Source organism: Lathamus discolor, chromosome 3, assembly GCF_037157495.1.
Source record: "Lathamus discolor isolate bLatDis1 chromosome 3, bLatDis1.hap1, whole genome shotgun sequence".
Taxonomy (NCBI): Eukaryota; Metazoa; Chordata; class Aves; order Psittaciformes; family Psittacidae; genus Lathamus; species Lathamus discolor.
This window is the reverse complement of record NC_088886.1, coordinates 110948110-110972302: the sequence shown is the minus strand read 5'-3', so window position 1 is coordinate 110972302 and position 24193 is coordinate 110948110. Positions and strand designations below refer to the sequence as shown.

Genomic DNA, 24193 nt, shown 5'->3' with positions numbered 1-24193 from the left:
GTGTTAAGTAACTGTTAAAACCCACCTCACGTCATCTGTGAATCAGCTGCTTCATCGCTCGTGCAGTTCACAAAGATGAAACATGCCAGGACAAGGCCCTCTGAAGCACAGGCTCAAGCCCCACAAGCAGCTGACCACACAGCAGGGAGGAGGACAGAGCAGCTCCTGTGGGATGCTTCCCTCTTCTGCTCCCAGGGGCACTGCACATCCCACACCCCACACACCCTCCAGCAGAGCCATGGCCTCCACCACCCTCCCCATCTGGTGTAACCCCCTGCCTTGCACCAGGTCAGGGGGAAGCACAGCCCATGGGGGCTGCACAGCGCTGCTGACCCAGCCACAGATATACAGTAGGAACATCTTGGTCAAGAACAAGCAGGGATATTTATTAGAACTGTAAGTATAAAGAAAGTCCTTGAGGAGCTACACCAGACTGGAAAACAGGACATGCTGCTGTGCCAGGGCTACACCCCATAATTTAGACATGTTGCTGGGACAAACGCCACTGCACACAGAGCAACACATGGCAACGACCGTGGCAGAAAAGGGGGACACCTTTAAAGAGAAAAAAAAAAACAACCAAAAAACCCCACAAAAACCAAAACCAACTAAAAAGCACCACCAACAAAAATACCCAAATAACTGAGTCTCCCAAGGCTGATAGCTGGCAGGCACTTTGGTGTATCATTTTGCAGGCCACCATCCCCACAAGGACCATGCTCCTTGACCTCTGAGCAGTCTGGCTGGCACAGAACAGGTTGACCCAGTGAGCAGATGTCTCACACCCATCCGAAGATCCCTTTTGCAGACTTCACAGCTCTTTTAACAAGATGAGTCCGTAACCAGTGAGAAAGTGCACTTTCCACAGAGAACATTCCAGCTTCTCCTCCATGTTTTCTGGAGGTCCCTCTTGCAGCCCCTCTTCCACCATGATGAGCAGAGACTGACGTAAACCATGTACGGCTGTGCGTTGCTTTTCCTGGCGTGCTTTGGCCTGTGTCATGGCACAGTTTTTTCGTTCAGGCACTAGAAGCATGGTGGGTTTTTTCTTCGTTCCAACTGGGAATAAAGCAAACATGCTATTCCCAGGTGAGTGTACCGGTCACAGCACACCATTAGCTCTACAGCTGACAAAATGCTTGCTTTCCCCACATGCATTTTAGCTTTAAAACATTAAAAAAAAAAATAATAAAAACAAATGTAATCCATGTTTGAGAAAGATTTAACTTCTCTCTCTATAAATGGCACAGCACCTGTAAATTGTTGTTTCCCTTCTCCCCTGCCAACCACTACGCCAAGGCTGATCTTTCTGCACAGCTGCCATTTTGCCCTGCAGGAAGAGAATTCCTCCTTGTCCCTCCTTGCCAAAATAGTTTAATTCAGGTAAGTAAAAAATTCTGGAAGCCCAATATAGATTTTTCAAGGATAATTCCAGCACAGAAGGCTCATGATGAAAGTTACAGACAAGTGGGAGGAAGCCTCCAGTGACTTCACTACCACAACACTAACTTGAGTTGCTGGCCTTGGGCTGCTTTAGGCAGCTGTCCCCAGACACTTCTCGAAGTGCAATGTATTCCTAACCAGTAAGCAACAAGCCTCCTGCACATGAGAAAGAGAAATCCAGACAAAAAAGCTACAACCTCCCTGCCCCCCCCTCCATCTATAGTACCTCTATTTTTTTGCCCAGCCTTCCTCCTTTAACTGGCAGGCAGTCATAACTATCAACAGGAAAACTGAATCAAGTACTGTTACTCATGCCTCCTCTTCATAGGGCTCTGATATATGGCCAGGCACTGTTCGAATGACAGCACCCCAGATCCATACTGGCTGTGTACAGTGCGAATCTGCCAGACACATAAATAATTCAACTACGGAACTGCTTGTGCCATCTCCATAGTAATAAATGTAGCATTAATGCAGCATATTATATATAAGCATTCCAAATCTCTTTAGAAGATTAGATTTTATGGGGGTATTAGAGGAACACCGATTAATAAACATGCTAGAAAAACAGCACGAGGGATGGGGGTATTACCTTCATATACATCACTTGGAGACTCCCCCACACACACTGCCAAAACCTACACGCCTTGAGGGGAAAAGCAGCAACCAATTTTCTCCTGACTGTCCAGACACCCAAAAATGAGGTTAAATAACACAGACCATACATAATCAATCCTTCAGTGGATGTCACTGAGTTTCTCCTTCTCTGCTCCCAGGCACACCACCATCTAGTTCCCAAAGGACTATTTACAACACTGTCATTTCTGCTGATTTCTGAAAGTGCAGACCTCCACTATCCTCAGTAGCAAATATACATTAGAAAAGCAAAGTGCTGAATGACTTACCCCTAACTCCAGGGATAAGAAATTAACTATTTTCCACTCAATTTGCTTGACTCAAGTTTGCCACACAGTCACCTAATTAAAAATAATTTAGTTAACAGTTCAAATAGCTCAGTCAAAGCTGGGACCAAAAATGCATCATTAGCAGGGCATGAATATGAATTGTTTTTAAAATAATCTCTGAATGTTTTGATATGCAAAAGGAAGCAGCAGCTGTACCAATGAAAGTGATCTTGTCTAGCACACTGATGGACAGATTTTTTTTACCCTGTCAATGACTTGCTCCTTTAATCTTCTTCACCTAACAGGGTATAAATGGGATATTATGGAGTGCTTTTATGGTTTGTGTTTTTATCCTGCAGCTGGTTTTCCTTTGCATGCCCAGTGAAGGGCAACAAAGGTGATGACGGATCTGGAGCACAAGTATCATGAGGAGCAGCTGAGGGAACTGGGTTTGTTAAGCCTCTCTACAACTGCCTGAAAGGAAGCCGTATGGAGGTGGGGGTCAGTCCCTTCTCCCAAGTAACAAGTGATAGGATGATAGCAAACAGTCTTAGGTTGCACCAGGGGAGGTTTAGATTTGATCTGAGGAAAAATGGCTTCATTGAAAGAGTTGGCAAGCACTGGAGAATGCTGCCCAGGGAAGTGGCAGTCACCATTGCTGGAGGGATTTAAAGATGGGGCACAGTAAACCGCTACGGAGTATACAGAGCTGTTTCCAACCTGAAGCCATGTCCTCCTACTTTTCAGAAGATGCTACAACAGAGAGAGGAGACAGATCAAGTATTTAACATGACCATCTTCCCTAATATCTAGTCAGATGCTGTGACTCAGTATCTTAGCATTAGAGAAAGGCACTGCAAATTCAGCCAACACGGCCAGAACTGTTGCAAATCATCAGCATGACAAATTGTGTCTCTTCTTCACCACCTGGTGCTGGAAAATACTAGAGATGTGAAAACTCCAAGTGGAAAAAAAACCCTCACCAGCCACTTCAAAAATCACTGCACACTGAACTTCTACCTCTGGCTCTGTCCCAGTCTGTTGCTGGAGCCACCTCCTGCCTCTTCCTTCACTGTCCAGACATACCCAGCTGTCCTCAGTTCTGAGTCCTGCAGCAGCCTGGAACACCTGCAGGAGGTTGCCTCACTGCCCCCCTTTTGTGTTAAAAACTGATGCTTGTTCCATCATGTAAATACAGTGAAAGAAATACATATATGCACACACCAGGCACCTAGAACTTCAGCAATGCTCTGTATCAAAAAATTGTCACCAATACAGACACTTATTTGCAGTTGTAACTGTCTCTAGTTACTTCCACTGATACAGCATCTGCACTTCAACAGACTGATTTGCCCATGTTGGTGCTTAAACACTGTCCCTCCTGGGCTGCAGCTACTGAGCAGTTAGCTCAGACTGCATCACATACACAAGTCAGTTTAAAGCAAACCAGAGTGCATTCAGGCAGAGGCTTTAACTTCCTACTAAAACCTAACAAGAACAACTAATCAGATCCTGCCTTTCTTTTTTTTTTTTTTTCAGCACTGCATCTGCTCAGATTCTTTCGAAGTATAATTAAGAGACCCAGCAACTGGTATCAATTCAGTCTGCTTTGAAGAGTGACTGTACCATGCTGCCTCTTAGCCCCACGCAGTACATGCCCTGCAAACCTGGCTGCCACTTCTACACTAGAAATGCAGAAAAAGAAAGGTATGCCACTTGGCTGGAGTTAGGCAAGGAAGACTGGGCTGAGAAGGAAGAGTTATAGAGAAACAGGAGAGCAGAACCTGGTGGACTTACAGCACAGAAGGGAACTTCAGACAAATTTAACCCAGAGAGGACGTGTCTCTGAATGACTGATTACTATTCAGGTCCTTAGATTACTGGAAGATGTCAAGCCCATGAAAAAAGGAGTTCTTTATCAAAGGTGAAAGGGTGCTGTCACTTCCTTGTTACTCTTCCACTTGGCACAACAAATAAATTATCAAGAGGTATGGGCAGAGAAAACAGTTCTCTCAGCACAAAGCTCAGCTCTTCCCCATAAGACTAGGAGATGGCATTCTATCTCCTGCAAGGCATGCTCTGGAAGGTTTGTATGGACATAGGTGATGTCACGTCTAAGGAGAGTACACCAGTTCCCTGCTGCACTATTTTGGGATCCAGTTCAGTACAGGAAAAACACACCTAGACAAACAACTGTTAACAGCTTCAGTCCCTCGGTGTTCCACCCGGTATTGAATTGGACCAGCTCTATTCACCTGGAAGCACATGACTGGCAATACCCACTGCTGCATTAGTACACCTTCGTTACTGACAGGCAGTAAGAGAACTAAAACACTTTTGTTTGACTTGAAAACATTCTATTTAATTTATACAAATAACTACTAAATAGAAAAAGTAGGTTAAAACAAAATAGTTATTTTTCTGGCAGAGTTTAAATGCATATTATATAGCTTAGAAGAAATAAAATGCATTTTTCCCCACAGCATTCATGACCTAAAATTCTAGTTAATTCCTCCATAGCTTTCCTTTTCTAGATCAGTAAGATACTAGACACAACGTCATGTGGGTAATGGCTATACATATATGTTCCGTATTTGAACTGAAAATATGTTACAGACCACACACCTACAAATGTGAAGCACTTAAAATGTGACTATCAAGTTGTAATATGATAATACAGAAAACAATTTATGTTGCAGGTTATACTGTGTTACAAAAACATCTGTGTAAGAAATCATGAAAGAGGCCACATAAAAATAAGCTTTAACTTTATGCACTTATTTTACAGTTTAAAAAAACTGGCAAGTGCACTAGTAATAAATAATTTGAAAGTTTTGTATAAACGAGAAATTCCTAATGTTCAGCATTATTGTAAACATCAGTACACATGTAAAATGCAGCTAAAATCTGACAGTTACATTTTCAGTTTACCAAATTCATTTCCTATTATTCAGGCATCAATCAATGTAGTGTACAGCCAATCATATTTTTGGCAAGTCATGTCATTAAAATTAACAGTGACAGTGCAAGTAAGGAATGCAAAGAATTCCTAGTGCAATAAAGAAGAGAAGCACAGGCAATATTGCTGATTAAAATTTACCACTTCCATGTGTTTGCCCTGGGAGTGATTAGGAGAATTGAAAATAAAAAAAGAAAAAATAAAAAGGAAACAACAAAAAAAAAAAAAAGAAAAAAGAGCTGTTCAAAGCCATTATTTAATGCCCTGATCTTGTCTTAGGATTTCTCTGTCTTCCTTCAGGCCACTACCTTTGCAACAGTACATCCAGCGTGAGTCCTTATAGCTTGACCATTTGTGAAATGCCCATTGCAGTCACTGAGCAAAGTCCGTATGGTTCCGATGTCTCCCACACAGATGGCTTGGTAAGAACTTCTGCCTCTATAAGTAGCCACATGGGGACCAATCGCATAAACTGTCTGTCCAGACTACTTCTGAACCAGACAAACGCCTTCCTGTCAGGAGAGCACCACGAGAAGAAGGTCAACAGTCAGCTTTCAGTTTATCTAAGGAATTATCAATTTTGGTCAAAGTCTTTTTGATTCGCAGGGCTGTTAGTCTCGCTGATGGATTTTGATACCAGCATTCTTTCATCAGCTTGGCAAGAGATGTTAATGTCTGGGAAGAATAAAAAAAAACCACAACACAAAACACATATTAAGTCCACAAATAACAAGCCAAGAAACCACTAGATTGAGTTTTATTGCCTTATTAATACTCAATTTTCAGGATGTATGGAGAGCTTATAGGTGCTGAAAAACCCAAAGTTTGATAACTTGATTAAACCCAGAGAATAACTAGACAATGGGCTGGCTGGAGTAACAAGCTAGCATAATTTTAAGCAATAGAGTTTTGTTTTTTTCCTAATTGAGAAAACACTCCACAGAATCTCTTTTCATTGAAACTGACTCCAGCAAGATTGATGAAGGAAGCCAGACAAGGTACAGATTTCTTCATGCCTTGTACAACTTTAAATGGCTGTGATTCACAGCTGGCTGGTACAGCCAGCTCTACAACCAAAACCATGTAAGCTGGGACATCTCCTCCTAGTTGGTCCTAGTCAACCATGCAGATTCAACCTGACCTCCACAGCTTCAGTAATAAGGAACAAGAACTGGTCAACCCAGAGAGTCCAGTGCTGATGAAGAAAAACTTCAGCAGTAGCCTTGCAAAAAGGACAAGAATCCCTTATCCTGTAGGCAGGAGAGAGACCAAAATTCTGTTCTAAATCTGCATGCTTATAAAAGCCACAGAAAGTTCTATACAGGCTACCTTTCCCTTAAAAAACAAAAAACAAAACAAAAACCCTTTGAGAGAAAACAACAACATACGAAGCTTCAAAATAGTTATTGTTAGATCATGCTTCTAAAAGGGTAATCTGTGAATAGCCCAGGCTCCACAGTCACAGGCTTGCTCGCTACTCCAACTAAATTTGCTCTTCCTGCTCAAACATAAAGGTCCATGCCAGCATGCTCCTGCAATCTGTACAGGTAATGCTCCCGACAAGTAGCATTGAGACCATTTTAATTTCAAGTGATAACTGAAAATAACTTTCATGACTTTATTTCAAAAGAAGAAAGGTCAGCTTGTATCTTTGCAAACCACCCACAGGCACACCCACTTACAGGGTCTGAGAACCATCTGTTGGGAATGTTCGGCCTTTGCTGATCTACACAGACCACTTTTCTCATGTCTTCAAAACTGGGATCATTTGGAACCAAGTCATAAAATGGTGGTTTGTAGTCTTCCACAATACCTGGTGAAACACAAACAAGAGGCATTATTTAATGACTGAAAGTGAAACAGCATTTCTGCACAAAGAGAGAACACATGACCTAGCTGTCTAAAAAGCAGAAAAATCTTTGAAAAGTTAACACCACTGCGTCAAACAGCCATTAAACAACAAAACAGCACTGGAACAGGAACAGCTTTTTCTACCTAAAATGTTAATTAATAGCATTCTATTACAGCCCCACAAAGAACTACATCCATTTTACAGATGCTTGACCTGAAATCATGAGGAATAAATTCACTTCCCAAAAGCGCATCTTTTATAATGCACAGGGGTTTACTGACTACCATAAAACTGTGATTTCTACTAGCAAATGCAAAAGAAAATTAAGGTCTGCATTGTGGTTTTTAATAGGCTTACCACATACTTTGCACAGTTTTATGATTCCTGAAAGTGTCCAATAAGCATGTCAGCATCTACAGACCCTCATGCTGGTGCTTCAAATCGTTTCTTTCTTGTTATAAATAGTAAGATACCTAGGGTAGTTGGCATCACATGCCATAACAAAGCCAAACACCTCAGAGCCTGTAGCACCCAATGTCTGAATGCATGTTCTAGGATTCTGCATTGAAAACAGAGTATGGATGCGTACTCTCACAACTTGCCAGCCAGCCTACATCAAACTGGCAGGATGAAAAGCCTTTTTCCTACTAACGTATGTGTGCATTGCTGCTGTTTCATCAGTTTTGTATACCAAACATCACCTACGGGGCTGAACTTTTGGCTTTACACTCCTCCTGCTTCCTCCCAGAACACAGAATAACATTTACTGTGAGAAATCAAGAGCACAAAAAACCTCCTGCGTATCCACACTGTCCATGCCTCCATTTCAAATATAGCAGTGGCCTTACACAAGTCAAATGCAGAACTTCAGAGCTACATCATATATCTCTGAAAATACTTCCAGGGTCATTAGGATGTTACAGATGAACTTTATCACTAGGAGAGTCTGGCTCTAAATTACTGTTTTCATGAGGTCTTTTCAAAGTATAGGGTACATAGCTTGGCTGTTACAGATAAGACGCACACTAATAAGAAAGAAATGAGGTGGGTCTAACCTTTACTCCAATAGAGCCATTCTAGTTCTACCATTCTCTGTTCTACCACAGCCAAACGTCAGAGCCCCCAAGGGACCACTGCTGGCTCCGCCAGCAGCCTGCCAGCAGCATCAGCAAGCCACTGTGACCTCTAGCCCACACCGCCCCTCTCACAAAGCCAGCACTGAACTGTGACATGCTTCTCTTGCTCACGTCCTGGAAAGCCAGCCACTTGCTACAAGGGATGCCCTAGTCTCTTCGGCACAACTTCTAGCGTGCTGCTTTCTGGTCAGCTTTAAGATGACTTCTGTCATTTATAATATATTGCATCTCTTGTGGTTGCTGCCTTTTTGCTACTCAAACTAGAACTTGCACATACATCCATATTTTCTTCACCTTTATTCCTCATTCCTTTAGCATCAGGTCATCCTATGCATGCACAAATGTGTAGATCTTGCTTTGCTCCAACAGTTACAAGCACCCAAGCAACAGACACATCCTTGCACACATAATGATGATCACACACCAAGGGTGGCTTTGAGCAGTAACCATCTTTCAGCTTCTAGCGCCACTACTAATATCCCAATACTGGGAACAATAGTGAAGATTCACAAGGAACAGAACTTAAGTGCCTGGCACCAAATAGTGATGATGCAGGGCACTGCACACTAGGAAGGGAGCATACCTGAAAAGCAGCAAACAACCACTCTGCAAGGAACAAGCACTAGTCTATTAAAGAGAGTAAAATACTGATTTGGGGCCTTAAACTGCATTTCTATGTACAAAGAGAAATGCTGACTGGCTCCTGCTACAGCACAAAGACAATAGACAAATACTCTTGATTGTGGTAAACGAGTTTCCCATCACATTTTCCTCCTTATACTACGCCACAACAGAAAAATACTGAGAATCATCAAGTCACCTTAAGGACCATTAGATAAGTGTAGAGAAAATATTAAAATACTAAAAATTAAAAAAGTTAAACATTTTTAAAACTTTAGAAACATATTTATTTTTTAATATCAGACTTATTAGTCAGATTACACTTCACAGTCTCCCCAGACTGAAGTATTAAATCAGGTCAACTTTCTGGAACAGATTTTGCATCTCCACCCAGTAAATGAGACATGAAGAGTGTCCATCAGTATGGAATAGCAGCATGTACACTAACAACTGCCTCTAGCCCACCTAAGGCACACCCTAGCACGCTACCTTGACCTCGGCATGCTCAGTCCTGGTGCCAAAGTCTTACTACAAATCAAACAGGGTTATCTGAGCAACCACCTGATGAAGTAATGATTTCACAAAGCTAAACACTCAGATTTGAGAGAAAATGTTTGCTCCATTTCAAACCAGTGCAAGGAAGTGTAATTACCTATGGAAACAGCCAGAAATACGGAGCAACTGGAAAGAAGTATTGTGGAATTAGTATCACCATCATGTTAAATTTAAGACTCTAGTGGTACAACAAATGTTATTACATCTCTGTATTACTTCTTCCATTGTGGCACTGAGCTCAGCCTGAACAAAATTACTGAAGCATTTACCTATCACCTCTGGTAGGTCCGCAGTCCATACTGAGTTTCATACCATCCTGGCAAAGCTGCCAGCATGTAATGTAAGCTCGCTAGTTTAAAAGTAGCTCAGATAAATTGTCTGTGAACTGCAGTTACTGCAGCAATACATATAAAAACTTCAGCACAGGAATATTACAGCTACTGTTTCATAGATTTTGATTTCAAGAGGTAACTAGGTAAGACTGTATTTTTTACATACGTTGCATAGAGTATACAGATGCACACGCAAGTACAAATGTGTATTCATAAACAAAGGGAACAAGACATCTAATATTCCACAAAGGATTACCAGCCTCCAAAACAGTGTGGCTTGACAGATTACAGATGAACTACTCAAAATTCAAGACTGGCAATGAAAACAAACTTATCAAAAGCTTACGTGTGAAGTTTTGTCATCATGTAGGCCAGCTGCAATGTTCAAACAGACAACACTACACAGTGCCTATGTGCAAGCACCTATCTCTGGTAAGCACCCCTGGTCCCAACACATTGAACAAGTTTACAAAGATTTTATGAACTAAAATTTTCAATGTAACTATTTGGTATGAATTATTTCTCATCATGATTTAGAACATCACAGAGGACAGGTCTTTCTTCTCTCATACCAACAACTTCAACAGAGGCAGCAAGGCATCAGGAATTACCATACTTCAGAGGTCCAGTATTTTATTGCGCATCCCACGCATTTTGGTAGCTGATGCTTTGTTGCGAATTACCATTTACTTAACTCCTTCTAAAAACAAGTAAAGGAGTCCCAAAGACTTACCATTGCTAACCATGCGTCTAGCTACTTCCCAAAGGACTAGCCCAAAAGCCCAGATATCAACCCTTTTATATGAGTCAAAGCAGTCTGCCTGGATAGTTTCATCCAAGACTTCTGGAGCCATGTAGCGTTTGGTACCCACACGGGGATTGTTCCCCACATCCAACTGATTCGTGCTCTGGGAGTGCATAACTGCAAGGCCTGAAGGAAAGGAAAATAAAAAATCCACTGTTAAACTTGCCTTAAAACAATAGCAGAATACATTTAAAATTACATGTGAACTGCGACACCCATCAGACAGTTTCTTAAAAAGAAAGAGCTGAGAAACCAACTGACCAAAGGCCAACTGGGTCAGCTCCAAACTAGTTATCTAGAACAGCCACTGTGTCCGTAGACTTAGACCAATTATCTCCTCAGGGATTACCATTAAGCATTTTATTGCACTGTTGCAAAATGTTGTCATTAAGTGCTCTGCAGCCACTGGATGTCACCAGCGCTCTAGGCACGTATACACAGAAGGCAAGCATCTGTTACTTAGGAGAAAACAATTTGACACAGCATTCAAATTTATTTATAGAGCTTTGGGGTAGGTGGATGTATCCGAACTGTGGGGAAAAGAAGAAAAACACCGCATGATGGATATACACAAGTTTAAAAAAAATAAAGCTAGAAAATAAAAAAACACCGTATTTGCAGTAGCTTGAAAAATAAACATCCTCAAGCTGATCTAAAATGAGTCAGTCAAAACCATTCTACCTGGTTTCTACTAATTACTAAACATTTAAGCAAAGAACATTACGTGAGGGACTAAATTACTGTAAATTTGGAAACACACAGAGTACTCATTTTGCCATGGTAAACAGAGAGCACTGCAAATTGAACAGCAGCAGGTGCATGACATAACTAAGCAATAGAACGGACAACACAAATGCTCCCTAATTTCCTCAGGAAATCTAGTAAGAAGAACATATACCATTTACATTTAACATGGGTTTATTTTAGATGAGACTTAAAAACCTTATTAGCTCTGTCCCACAAAAAATTAACCTGTCACCAGGTCATGAATAATATCTTTTCTTCCCGAAGAACAGTCTGTACTTCAACGTAACAAAAATTTGGAAAACTTTGCTACAATTTAAATGCACTTCAAGTAATTTCAAGCTACTAAGAAAATGCTTCCAGCACTTCCAGAATGATACCATCTACTAACCCCATGACTACTGAGAAGATAACTTGCAAAGTCTGCTCTCCAGATAAAAACAGGTTTTGTCATATATATACTCACATACAGGACATTTATGCACATTTGAACATACATGTTTGTTTATATTTATATTAAATTATACAATAGGTATGCATTGTAATATTTTTTCTGGGGGAAAACAAAAAATAAAGCCAAGCAAAAAACCTGGCACACTGGAAACAAAGGTTAAAAACAAATTTCCTGGCAAACTCTGAAGACGTCAAGACTTTGGAGAACACTTTGATAAAAACCGTAATAGTCCGTCCAAATTGGGCAAACTAGATTCAATAGATTGGCAGGTCAAAGGTCTACAGCTGAGAGATGCAAGTCAGCATCCTGTACACTACAAATTGAGAAAGTGTTGCAAAAGGTCAGGGGACAACCATGTTGTAATCAGGGTCTCATCATGGGGCATCTGGGCTGTTTACAGAAGTCAGGAAACAGATATTGCACTGCTTCAGCTGCTTTTCACCTCAGGAGATCTCAATGCATATTTAACTTAAGTCTGCATAAGTACTTGTCAGAGAAACTCTTTCAAGATTCTACTTCTTAAGAAAAAAAAGGAAAAGGCTTGACAGGCATACAAATGGATGAAACGCACTGGTTTTCAAGACAAAAAAATCCTCTTTAGTATACTGGAGTATCTGCTAAAAACAAACAAAAAAAAAACCCAAAATTTATCTAAAATAATAAAACCAATGTTTTATTATCATTCTTTGTAGCTTCCTCACCAATACCAGGCATTCACTACTCTATGCAGAGGGGCAAGGGGATGGAAGGAGTTAAGAGGAGGGCTAGGGTTTTTCTTCTTTTTGTACAAACGTTATACTGCTGTTCTATAAAGTTGCCCAACTAAGACCTATTACCATGCATGCAAATTGCTTTAGGAGAGCAGAACTTCTCCACAGTGCTGACAGATTGAGGCAAGATTAACATCCATCCTTGGACTTTATCACACGGTTTCCGCCTAGCTAGAACATATTTGAAACAGCCAATTTTGTAACTGCGACTCCAGATACCTAGGTTGCTGGTCAAGATACTGGTTTCCAGGATGCCTGGTGAATGATGAGCAGCCAATTCACAAAGCTCTTGCACTTGCTGCCAGCCATTAGGACTGGGACTGAATGGCAACAAACACCCAGGCTGCCGGCAAAACAGACAAGATCACAAAGCAATTTTTTTTCCTCTCTGCTTTGAGAGCTGACATCTATTTTAACAGGTACACTGCAAGTCCAGAACCTGATGTGACCCACAGAACCCAAGCCCAGCTTATGTCTGGGCAGCTAGTGAATCTTTCCATCTGCTTATACTTAATCAGTCTCTAAGTGCCATTTTTCTTGTATCGTGCATGTGTTAAAACAGAGAAGGAGATAAGTTTAAAAAAAACCAAACAAACAAACCAAAAACAACAAAACACCCAAACAAAAAAACCCAAAAAACCCCACAAAGCCATACAAGAAAGAAAAAATGGCATAAATATATGACACAAGGCAACAAAATCTTTGGTAACTCTCCTTTACAGATAAGGAACAAACATGTCAGATACATGCCTAAGGATTTCAAATTAAAAAAAGCTATTGCACCACCACAAAAACCTAAGAAATGTTTATTGCTGCTCCCAGAAAATCTTTCAACTATCTGAAGCCTCTAGATAAATAATGCAGATTTCACTTCATAGTGTGATGTTAGTCAACACCAGTGTATGCTGCCCCTCCTCAGTGTGAGCTACATATTTATTTAAAAGCCAATCTCTGAAGTTTTATATTTTCATTTTTTATCATTTCTCCTGCAAATTTAGAATGGCGCAGGTGTGTGGCTTTCATGCATTCCCTGTGTGTTTCTCATGTCCGTCAGGCAAAAGTGATAAGAACTGTGCAGCAGAATTACTGGAAAAAAAATTTCCATCCCCCAATACACTTCTTGCCTAGCCAATGACTCTCCAGTACTATTTTTCACTTTCTCTCTGCAACTGCAGACTGGTTCTCAGCATTCTACCACCTTAAAGCCTAAAACTTGGTCATGGAGAACTCAATTTTGGGCTTGCTGAATTATCTGGTGAAAGACTCAAGCAAGCTGCATGGACCTAGAGAGCTTGGGACAGTGAGCGCATTGTTCCGAGACTGCAAGTGGAAGGACCTTTACTAATTCAGAAATGAGCTGCAGCCTAGTAATTGCTACACTCTGGGATCTGTGAATGGAATTTACGATCAAAAACCCAAGAAAATACCAGCTCTGCTCCCAAACGCAGAAGTTATGCCGGGGCTCCTCAGCAATGGAGCAGGATTTCCAAGCTGTAAGTGCCATCTAGTGGTTGTCATAAACCTTCAGAGTAACCCCACATCATGGAAAGGTTACATTAAGGTTTACTTTAAGACTTCAGAGGCTGGAGTTATCCAATGTATTTGGCTCCTGCAGGAATGCACTGAGTATATTAGCATGTAAATGAACTCACCTAAATCTGCTATGCAGCACTGCCCATTTTTCTTAACGAGGATATTTTTGCTCTTCAAGTCCCGGTGAGAAATGGCAGGCTTCCCCTGGGTTCCAAATATCTCTATGTGCAAATGTGCAAGACCACTAGCTATGGACAGTACTATACGTAGGCAACTGACAGTGTCCAGGGTAGTGAGCTGCAGGTAGTCATACAGAGACCCCATTTCATGGTAGTGCGTAATTAGCCACAACTGGGTACTAGAGTTTCTGGAAGTCATATCGGATGCAATGAAACCTACAGAGAGGAAGAAAAAAGGAGAAACAAAATAAAATGTCAGAGCTCCTTCAAGACTCCCTCAAGAAAAGAATCAACGTTACTAGGCCCCTCTTGCAATTTAAAACTGTTTATTTAAAACTTTTCCACAACTGCACTGAAAACAGACTGCAGGTATTACCATGATGAAAAAAGGGCCAATGTATTCTGGAACTCTAACTCAAGTCTGTTCACAAGAATGATCTTTTTAAGGACTTCGGGGTGGGGAAGTTTCCAGTTAAACAAAAAGAGCACCAGGCTGTAGCACATCTGCCGCTATCCACTCAACAGGGAAGAAGCAATACCTCAAACAGGCAAGTCATAAGAAATGTAAGAAATTATTTCCATTTTTAAGGACAAGCAGCTAGTGCAGGCTGCTGAGGAAAAGCTTAAATGCACATCGTATCCCAATAAACAGACACCATATGCCGTGCCAGCTTCACATTCACAGCCAAGGTAAGCCTACTCAGCACTTTCAACAACTGACCTCAACATGTCACAAGCTTGCTGTCCCCGCAGGGAACGTCACACCCTTCTGACCAAATATAGGTGGAAAAAAGCATATCCCACCACAGCAACAACTTGCTCTCCAATGATCTCCAATTGCTTAAAAGGCTGCAGAGAGATTGCTGCAGCCTAATAAATCAGACTCATGGGACTGCTCTAAACTGCTATGGGCTCCAAATGTCTGATCACCTTAACCTTTCACCAGGTCACGTGGGAGCCACAGGATATAAAAAGTGGCAAATGGCAAAGGAGAATGCGACAGCCCCAGAAGATCAGCATAGCAAAAAAACAAAGCAGAGCAATTATTCTACTTCAAATACTAGACAATTCAACTGGTGTGCAACTGACCTCCATGGTAAAATAAGGCAGAGCACTTTAAGCGCAGTAGCTGTAATTCACAATGATTTTCTACAAAGAAACATAAAAATTTCTCTATGTAACTCATGAACCTCAACAGCTGCTTTCAAGAAAGTGCTGTCTTAAAACCAAACCCAAAATTCAGGAGTTGCACAGTAAATTCAACCTCAACAGGCTGAGGCTGAATTGACCTCCACAGCTTTAGCTGGGAAGCAACAAAAGTTTTGTTCCCAAGTTAGAGGAACAAATCATGTTTATTAAAAGCCCACATATGACATTTGTCAGAAAGAACACCCACTACTTTCTCTCCTGATGTCAGATTACTGCAACAATGTGACACTTTTGTAATCTGTGATATTGTTTAATACTGCATCTAAAAAAAATTCTATAAAATAGCTGACAAATTTGACAGTTACCAAGAAAGACTAAACACAGACAGAGGAACATGGGAAATGTGTAATATAATTTCAGCCAAGTTACTTTCTCTCTCGGGAAGTAAAGTTCAATAATTCACATTTCAGGAGGCCACCAAATTATTTTTGCAGTAACAAAGGAACTGCTTCAGGAAACATTAGACAAACGTCTAGGCAGGGTGAGCTATAGAGCCAAGGAATATTCTCTGACAGGAAACAAGATTAAGTAGCCCAAGTAAAACTGATTGAAGACTGTAGACAGATTGTGGGTGAGGTAATGTCAGCACTCAGAAAACATGCTGCTGCTTTTATTTGTAAAGGTGGCACACCAGTGAAAGGTCATGTCTGCTAGGAATCAGAAGGGCTGCTTAGACTTTAGCCACAGTTCACAATACAAAAAAGCCGTTTGCTAAGCTTTTAGAACAGAGCACACAAGGTACAAGGGATGCAGGCGATTCAAAAATCAGTGAACTTCCATATTACAGGGAAATGAGATACATCATAAAGGGGCAACTCCAGTTGAAGTGTGAACACCAAGGGAGCTTAGTTTGACCCTGAGCAGAACAGTTAAACAGAAGAAAATAACAGATTCATACTGCAATTTATTCAGGCACAAGGAAAAGTATTCTAACATTAAAATCTCACTGTAAAGTCCTCTCCACTTTTTCTCCATTTCTTTTAGGTAAGCTGAAGTGAACTCACATCACTACATCTTCTACACCTAACACGTTGTGCAAAACACTTGTCATTTGGCTGTCCTGCAGAGCAGCTGCAAGAGTGAATTCCTAGCACACAGGTCTGTGGCACCTCCATTCTTTACAAGATACCTAGCAAAAGTGCAGTACTTTGCAAGCAAACTGTTCAGTTAACTCACCTTTACACCAGGACACACGAATATGGTTGTTCTACTTACCCAAAATATTTTCATGCCGCAGCAATACAGTGTTGTACAATTCAGTTTCCCTGAACCAGGATTTTTCATCCCTAGAAGAGAAGATCTTCACAGCAACATTTTCTCCTTGCCACTGACCCCTCCAGACTTCTCCATAACGGCCCTTACCTGGTGGGGGAAATACAGTAAAAGTTGTCAACTAACAATCTTCAAAACGTTAGGACAGGGTTAGCTAATAGAATGGAAATAACAGTTATGGCCCAAACATCACACTGATGTAGCTGGATCACCCCTGTATACCACTCTACAGTCAGGCTGTGCTTCCCTGTCCCTTAATTTTTCCTGTTTATTTCAACTGCAAGCTCTGAGTATGGACCTCTGCTCCTTTCATGTTGGAACAGTACCCACAGGGTTTGTACTGGGCAGGTGTAATCATTCAACTACCAGCAATGGAACTGCCTCTGCAGCTTAAGAAACTTAGGCAGCATACTACAAGGCCGGTTTGAATAAAGATTTAAAAAAAAAACAAAACAAAACAAAAACCAACCAAACAAACAAATCAAACTAAAAACCCCAACCAACACCCAAAAAACCTCAACAAAACAACCCCCCCCCAAATGATAAAGGGATAAAAAAAAATAATAATAAAACCACACACAAAACCAAAACACCCACAACAAAACCCAAACAAAAAACCACAACAACAAAAAGTGACACACAAAAAACCCACAGCCACCTCTGTTTTGTGGAGATCGGGACACACTGGCTTGCATGCCAGGCTTTTTACTCAAACGGCTTAGAAGAAATGTATGAAATTATCAAGTACCCAACAGCAAAGTCATGTCCTGGACAAGGCACACCAGAAAAGTTCTGGTCATTGCCATTTTCATCACAGCCTGAGGAAACAGCCTCAGGCTTTGTGCAACAAGTTGTGCTAGACTGGACAACAATAAGAACAGTAAGAGTTCTTGCCCTTTCACTACTCGGCCGTTCAGCGTTCTTCAGAGGCATGTAGTATGAATGAACTGCAGGTACAATCAAGTGGGGAGATATGCCCGACACTGATGTCTCAATGCCCCAGAAGATACTTCCTGCATAAGTGCTTTCATATAGTCTGCTATACAGGCTCAAACACATGGTCTCTGGGTATAGTGCTAGCCTGGGTTAACTTGGGAGCAGGCACAATTCCAGGGACTCACACTGATTCAACACGCATATACATGCATGAAAAGATGTCTCTATTGCAGGGGAAATCATCATGCATACCACGTTCCACAGTTTTTGATGAAAAGAAACTGCAGAGGATGTACATTTGGATTTAATGCAAGCGTGAACATTTGTGCCTACTCAAAGCTTACTATGAGCCAAAAGCAAAGAAACTGGTAAAATGCAGGCCCGGTCCCTATAGATTCACATTCATCTGTTTTAGCTGGGCTGGACTTAGCACCCTGATGAATTAAAACTTCTAGTAACTTACAGGAAGGTGTTAACTCGTTCTGAGTTCAAATCACTAAAGAAGCAGCATAAAATATATTTATAAACAAGCTGGTTTTCCTACTAGGGTCAATCATTATCAGACCTTCCTCACCTCTTAAGTTCTAGTACAGCATCTCATCTCAATGTCACTGCCCCAGTATAACTCTGACCCAAATGCTTCCTAAAATGGCTATACTCAAATTTAACATTATTTAATTAATAGCATATATGTGCTGAAGAAAAATCTAATGAATCCTTAAAATTAACACTAAACGTCCTGCAAAAAACCTAAAGACTGAGAGTTTTAGGGCAGAATTACCAGAGATATTTTCTCTTTAAGGGGCAAAAGAGCAACAACAGTATATCCTTGCCTGCAAGGTGCCCCAAAGTAACACTGCAGACCAAGGGAACTGTATGTTCCCATTCTAATAGCACAAAATCAGTTGCAGGATTTTTGTTTGGTTGGGTTTTGGGGTTTTGTTTTTTAGGTAGTGGGGTGGTTGGTAGTGTTGGTGTGGGGTTTTTTTGTTTTAAAATTCCACGTCAGCTTGATGCTTCAACTCCAGATCTCTAACCCAGGCGATCCTTTTCTAACTCTAAATCTAACTGAACAATAGTTCATGAACGTGTTTGTTTCACAGTTCAACAGTTTCAAACTTCAAATTGAGCCTGCTTTTTCATTTAGCTTACAAAGTACCCAAACAAGCCTAGTTTGTGTTTCCTAACATCGCTTTACTACACAAAACTTCAATTTTTCAATCATAAAGCACAGGTGACATTTGAACCTTTCTTCTGCATAGATCTGAGATGAATTTTTTCACTTCACTTTCTAAAACCAAATACATTCCCCATCGGCTGAAGCCTGAAGTTCTGTATATTATATAAGCAACTGAGGAAAAACAGTTGATCAGGAAGGAGATAAAGCCTTCTCTCTGCATTGTTGCCAAGACTGGATACTAAATGCAAACAAGAACTGTACTCACCTACACACTCTACGAGTGTGATCTGGCGAGCCACTGTTCTTTGCACCAAGAAAGGAAGTCCAGAACCACTTCCAGATGTGCAGGAATGATCCAACAAATCCTGTTCAAAAGGAAAAGCAGAAGATTACAACCTATGAGAAACTGTAACTCCCACACACACACACCCCATTTAAACACACAAAAGTACACAACTTCACAGGACAGGTTAAGTTGCAGCCCACTTTAGCTCAATGGCACTGGCAGTGCCATTTGGTCAATGAAGAGTCAAGACATGTTGTTGCCATCATCATACAGGTGGACAGAAAATGCTCTTCACAAGATCTTACCACTTCAGAGAACATCCCATGCCTAGAAGAGACTGGTAGGGGAACGGTAACTTCAGCATAATCACTTTCTCTTGGAAGTTTTATAAACACCACAACCAATCAAGGAACAGAAAACAAATCAAGTATTCTCACATTTCTTATTCTGTCTCTATCTTATATTAGGCATTGCAGTATCATTTCATTTACTAAATGGTTCTGTTAAATAAATTACAATAAAATTACTGTCTGTGAACATGGAAGCTCACTCACAACCAACCAGTATCCTCTGTGATGAAATTCCGCCCTGTTCCAGCACTTAGCTCTCGCACTTTGCTTATGCTCTCCCAGGTCTGTATGTCACCTATTTCAAATAGGTTAGTAACAACATTTTATTGCAAGACAGAAAACTACAGGAAAAATCTGAGCCACCTCAAAAATAAACTAAACTTGATTTCTCTTCTATGTCCAAAACCTTCATCCCTATACAGTTAGCAGGAAGAAAAACCGCTGCTGCATTTGAACATTCCCTCAGACTTTTCCCATTCTTCCAGCCACCTGCAGTTTCCTCCTACAAAAGAAGACTAGGAGGGCACAGCAACACAAGTGTGTTTTCACTCATTAGAGCTAAGGTCATGTTCCAGCCCCACCAAACTTTGGTATAGAATACTCTCAAGATCTATTTTACAAATCCTTATGAATAAACATGTATTAGAAAGAGAAATTCAGAACTGAACTTTAATTACTATAAACAGACTCTAGAAACAGCCACTGCTGCAAGATTTTAACTCAAATGGTAAGACAAAGCCTACATATTCCTGCAATGCAACTTGCTTTTTCAGCACCTTTTTAATCCAGATTGTGTGGCCTGCACACAATCTGCGCTCAGCTGGCCATCTTCTCTGAAGCAATACAGCGAGGAGAGTCGGTTTTGCTGAAAAAACCTACAGATGGGTGTCTTTCGGGTCTGTATAAGCCAAGCCGAGAGGTGACAGCCCACAGCTCCCATCAATGTCCATTTTCAAATCATTTTCAGTTATAAATAACTGTACCAAACTTGGAATAGCTTAGGCCAAAACTTCCCATGACTTACCTACCACAGAATGGCTTTTCTGTTTGATTTTCCGGAGGGACTGTGCATCTAGCATGGTTCAGCTGCCAGAGGGGAGGAAGCTTATGACAAACTATTTGGGTGTTGTCTTTTAAAGAAGTTCTGATTTGTAGCAGAGACTGAAGATTTATCAGAGAACCCCCTGGGTGCCAGACATGCTTGTGGCCATCCCTCTCGGGGCTCTCAGTCTTCAGCCACTTCAAACGCTTGTGGTTTAAAACATCTGTTGATAGGCACATGAGCCTGTTCCCCCATGGATGCTGCATGGAGCTCTGCATGGAGTCAGGGCACAATTCCTCCCCATGCCAAGGCCAAAGGAGAACTTTTAGTTGGGGAGTAACAGTTTTCTATCATCTCAATTTTCTGTGAAATGCATGTGAAATGACTGTAACCAAAGCATGCATCTCTCTTCCCCTCTCTGGGGGTGTAGCTTCTGTAGCTACCGCTTTTTGCCAAACTGCAGAGGATGCATCTACTTACTACTCTGTGTCTGCAAATCTTAACCTTGCAGATTGCATCCATAACAGTTCAGTTAGGGAAGGGAACTTATAATAAACTGATCATTGTCTTTTAAAGAAGTCCGAGGTTTAGGCAGTAAACCAGCAGTCTGCCAGTGGTTTCCACTGTCAAAAGCAGAGTGGGGCACACAGTAGCAAGGCAGTGAGGATTGCTGCAGCAGCTTTCCTCCTGCTCTGCTACAGCCAAGGCTCCCTTTTGCAGGGCTGTGTAGTTCTGTAAAACCATGCTCAGACTCAGAAGGGGGGTGGAAAGGGGTGCCGAGGCAGTGGGGTGGCCTGAGCTTCTGTGCTAGCTCACCTGCTGTTTCAGCCCTTCCAGAGGAGATTGGTGGTGGGGTGCTGTCCTGCCCCACCTGCTGGAGTATGCTTCACGGGGGTTCAGCGGAAGAGCACAGCAGCAAACCAAGCCGCCAGCCCTAGTGACCTTGATGTGCCATTAAAAACTGAGGGAAAATGTCTCCAGATTAACGGACTCACATGCTTATCAACAGATGTTTTAAACCACAAGCATTTGAAGTGGCCCTGAGAGGAACGGCCACAAGCATGTCTGGCACCCAGGGGGTTCTCTGATAAATCTTCAGTCTCTGCTACAAATCAGAACTTCTTTAAAAGACAACACCCAAATAATTTGTCATAAGCCTCCTCCCCTCTGGCGGCTGAACCATGCTAGATGCACAGTCCCTCCGGGAAATAAAACAGAAAAGCCATTCTGTGCTAGGTAAGTCATGGGAAGCTTTGGCCTAAGCTATTCAAGTTTGGTAGAGTTATTTATAACTTAAAATGGTTTGAAAACAGACAAGGCAGTAGGAGTTTTACCTGTATCACCTACATTAAATGTCATTGATATGCCACAAGATTTTCTGCAGCAAGTCTTCCTTTAAAGTTTTTATCTGTTTATGGTATGTTTAGAGCATGGAAAACAGATTTCAAACTGTAAGCATATTAAAAAAAAAAAAATCCCAACGAAACCAAAGAAAAACCCCAAAAACTGAGATTCAAATTGAACGTTAAGATCCTCTTAGCCTTATAAAATACTAATACCCAGCTGCTTTCATAGCTGGGACTTCCACACTACTTTCAAAGCATTAACTACCATCTTACTGGAGGAGTTTTTTTGTTTTACAAAGGAAAATGGAATTAAAAAAAAAAATGCATAAGCATAATCAACTTTCTAGTATTTCCAGCAAACTGTACAACCAGGCTTTAACCAGATGAAATCTTTCTTCTAACAATTTTTTAATGAGTGCTCAAGAAAACAATAATCTAAGAATGCCAGGAGACTGCCATTTGGCTTTTTAATACAAACTGAAAGCTAATTCTCCTTCCTGCTTGTATGAGAGGCAAAAAACCCCCCACCATAAACTTATCTGCAATGACTGTAAAAACAAGATTTAAAGAGGCCACAGCCCTTTCCATTCCCCATTAGGAAGCCTGGTGATTTAAGCATTTGCTACACTATGGATACTAATCCTAAATGTAAACTAAGCTAATGTGTAACAAACCCAGCAATTTAAACCATACAATGGAAAAGAAAAATTGGGAATTAAAGACTACTTACTGTTTAGATTAACTTTTAGAAACAAGAAACTACCTTTTTTATTTCCTCTCACATCACCAGCACTCAAAGAGGTACACCAGAGGCACACTGATCACAATGCTAAGAGCGCCTGACAGCCGAACACAAAACAGCAGACCAAGCCTTTACAGTTAGCACTTTCTTTTAAAAAGAACTTTGATTTATTCTTCTCAGGTTTTATCACCGTTTCCAAGTAACATTAAATGACTGGATGAGCAAAACGTTCACAAATGGAATGGAAATGGTCTTGCATTGATAAGAGATAAGAGCTGGAAGCCAGTGCTTAAAGACAGATAAACTGTTACACACATGCCTAATTCATGGTGAACACATCAAAACTGGCTGGTTTTGAACAGTAACCAGAACCAGGCCTTCTGGGTTAAGAAAAGAAACCCAAAGGCATTGAAAAAAAATGACAGAGTATAGTTTCTGGAGGCCCAAGCTGAAGCAGTCTAGCAGGGCAGCAACAGACACTGCTGCAGTTTGTACCACAGCTGATCCTGCAGGCCCATGAAGCGGCTGGACACATTCAGCTCAGAGGAAGGCAATTTCCCTTGCTCTATCTTACTAAGGAAGCTATCATTTAGAAGCCAAAACTCTTACAAGAATGGCCACCCTGAAGTCCCTCTAGATCAGTATCTTGTCTCTGTCTATACGCAAATCCCATGCCCTTTATTAGCATATTACCAGTGGAGCCAATTGGAGTACTAGACATAGGAATATTAGATAAATGGAACTATATAAGGGCACTAGGGTATTACACTATTGGGATACTAAAGGTGGAGTGAATTAGAAGCAAATACGGGAATACTTTCACATACAGGATACTTTTGTCTAATGCTCTCCCAGTATCCAAGCACACTGAGCTCAGGGACCTCCTTAGCTGAGTATTTTTTTTGTGTTTAGCATAGTCTCTTCATACTGTTGCTCTTCGAATGTATACAAACCTATAGCACCTAGAAAAATCATCAGGCAAGGAGTTCCACTGGTTGAATTACCTCTGTGTTAAGAATCACCTTCCTTATACTTATCCTTGGTCTTGCATGCTAATTTTGATGCCTTCCCATTACCATATTGAAGAAGGCAAATAAGCTGATTCCTTCCCATCCTCTCCTATCCCTTGCCACACTCTGCATCTCCATCATACCCCACGCCTCCTTAAGATAACCAAGCTCTTCTTCCTGACTGAAGAACTGGTTTACCTGTTCCCTACACAGGCTTTTTCAAAAATGCATATTGGGGAATCCAGATCACTGTAAGTCTGATTACTCAGTTTTAACTTATTCCTCCTTAAAAAAAGGAATCTTCCCTGCCTCAGCAGTATCCCTTACCAGCCACCTCAAACCCTGAAAACTTACTTGTCAGGACATACTGTCTTGTGAATGAAAGGCTTTTCCATGTGACCCCTGCAGCACTTATTCACAGCAGTATTTTACAGAAGCACCACTGCTTCTGTAACTCAAAACAAAAAGATGCAAGAAAGTTTCCAAGCTGCCTAAAATACTTCATTTTCTTTAGCAGTCCCATGGATCTTTC

At 41.1% G+C, this 24193-nt stretch overlaps 1 protein-coding gene across 2 annotated transcripts in view; it reads right to left on the bottom strand.

Annotated features, from left to right (window-relative positions):
* Positions 1-361: 361 nt before the first annotated feature.
* Positions 362-24193, bottom strand: part of ACVR1 (activin A receptor type 1) — a 67769-nt gene continuing 43937 nt past the window's right edge. For both annotated transcript variants that reach the window (XM_065671195.1, XM_065671194.1), the window contains exons 5-10: positions 19151-19250; positions 16713-16859; positions 14229-14504; positions 10537-10734; positions 6990-7120; positions 362-5982 (exon numbers count right to left, since the gene is read on the bottom strand). In XM_065671195.1, the coding sequence (XP_065527267.1) occupies positions 5848-5982; positions 6990-7120; positions 10537-10734; positions 14229-14504; positions 16713-16859; positions 19151-19250 (987 nt within the window). In that variant the 3' untranslated portion in view covers positions 362-5847. The remainder of the gene's footprint in view (positions 5983-6989; positions 7121-10536; positions 10735-14228; positions 14505-16712; positions 16860-19150; positions 19251-24193) is intronic.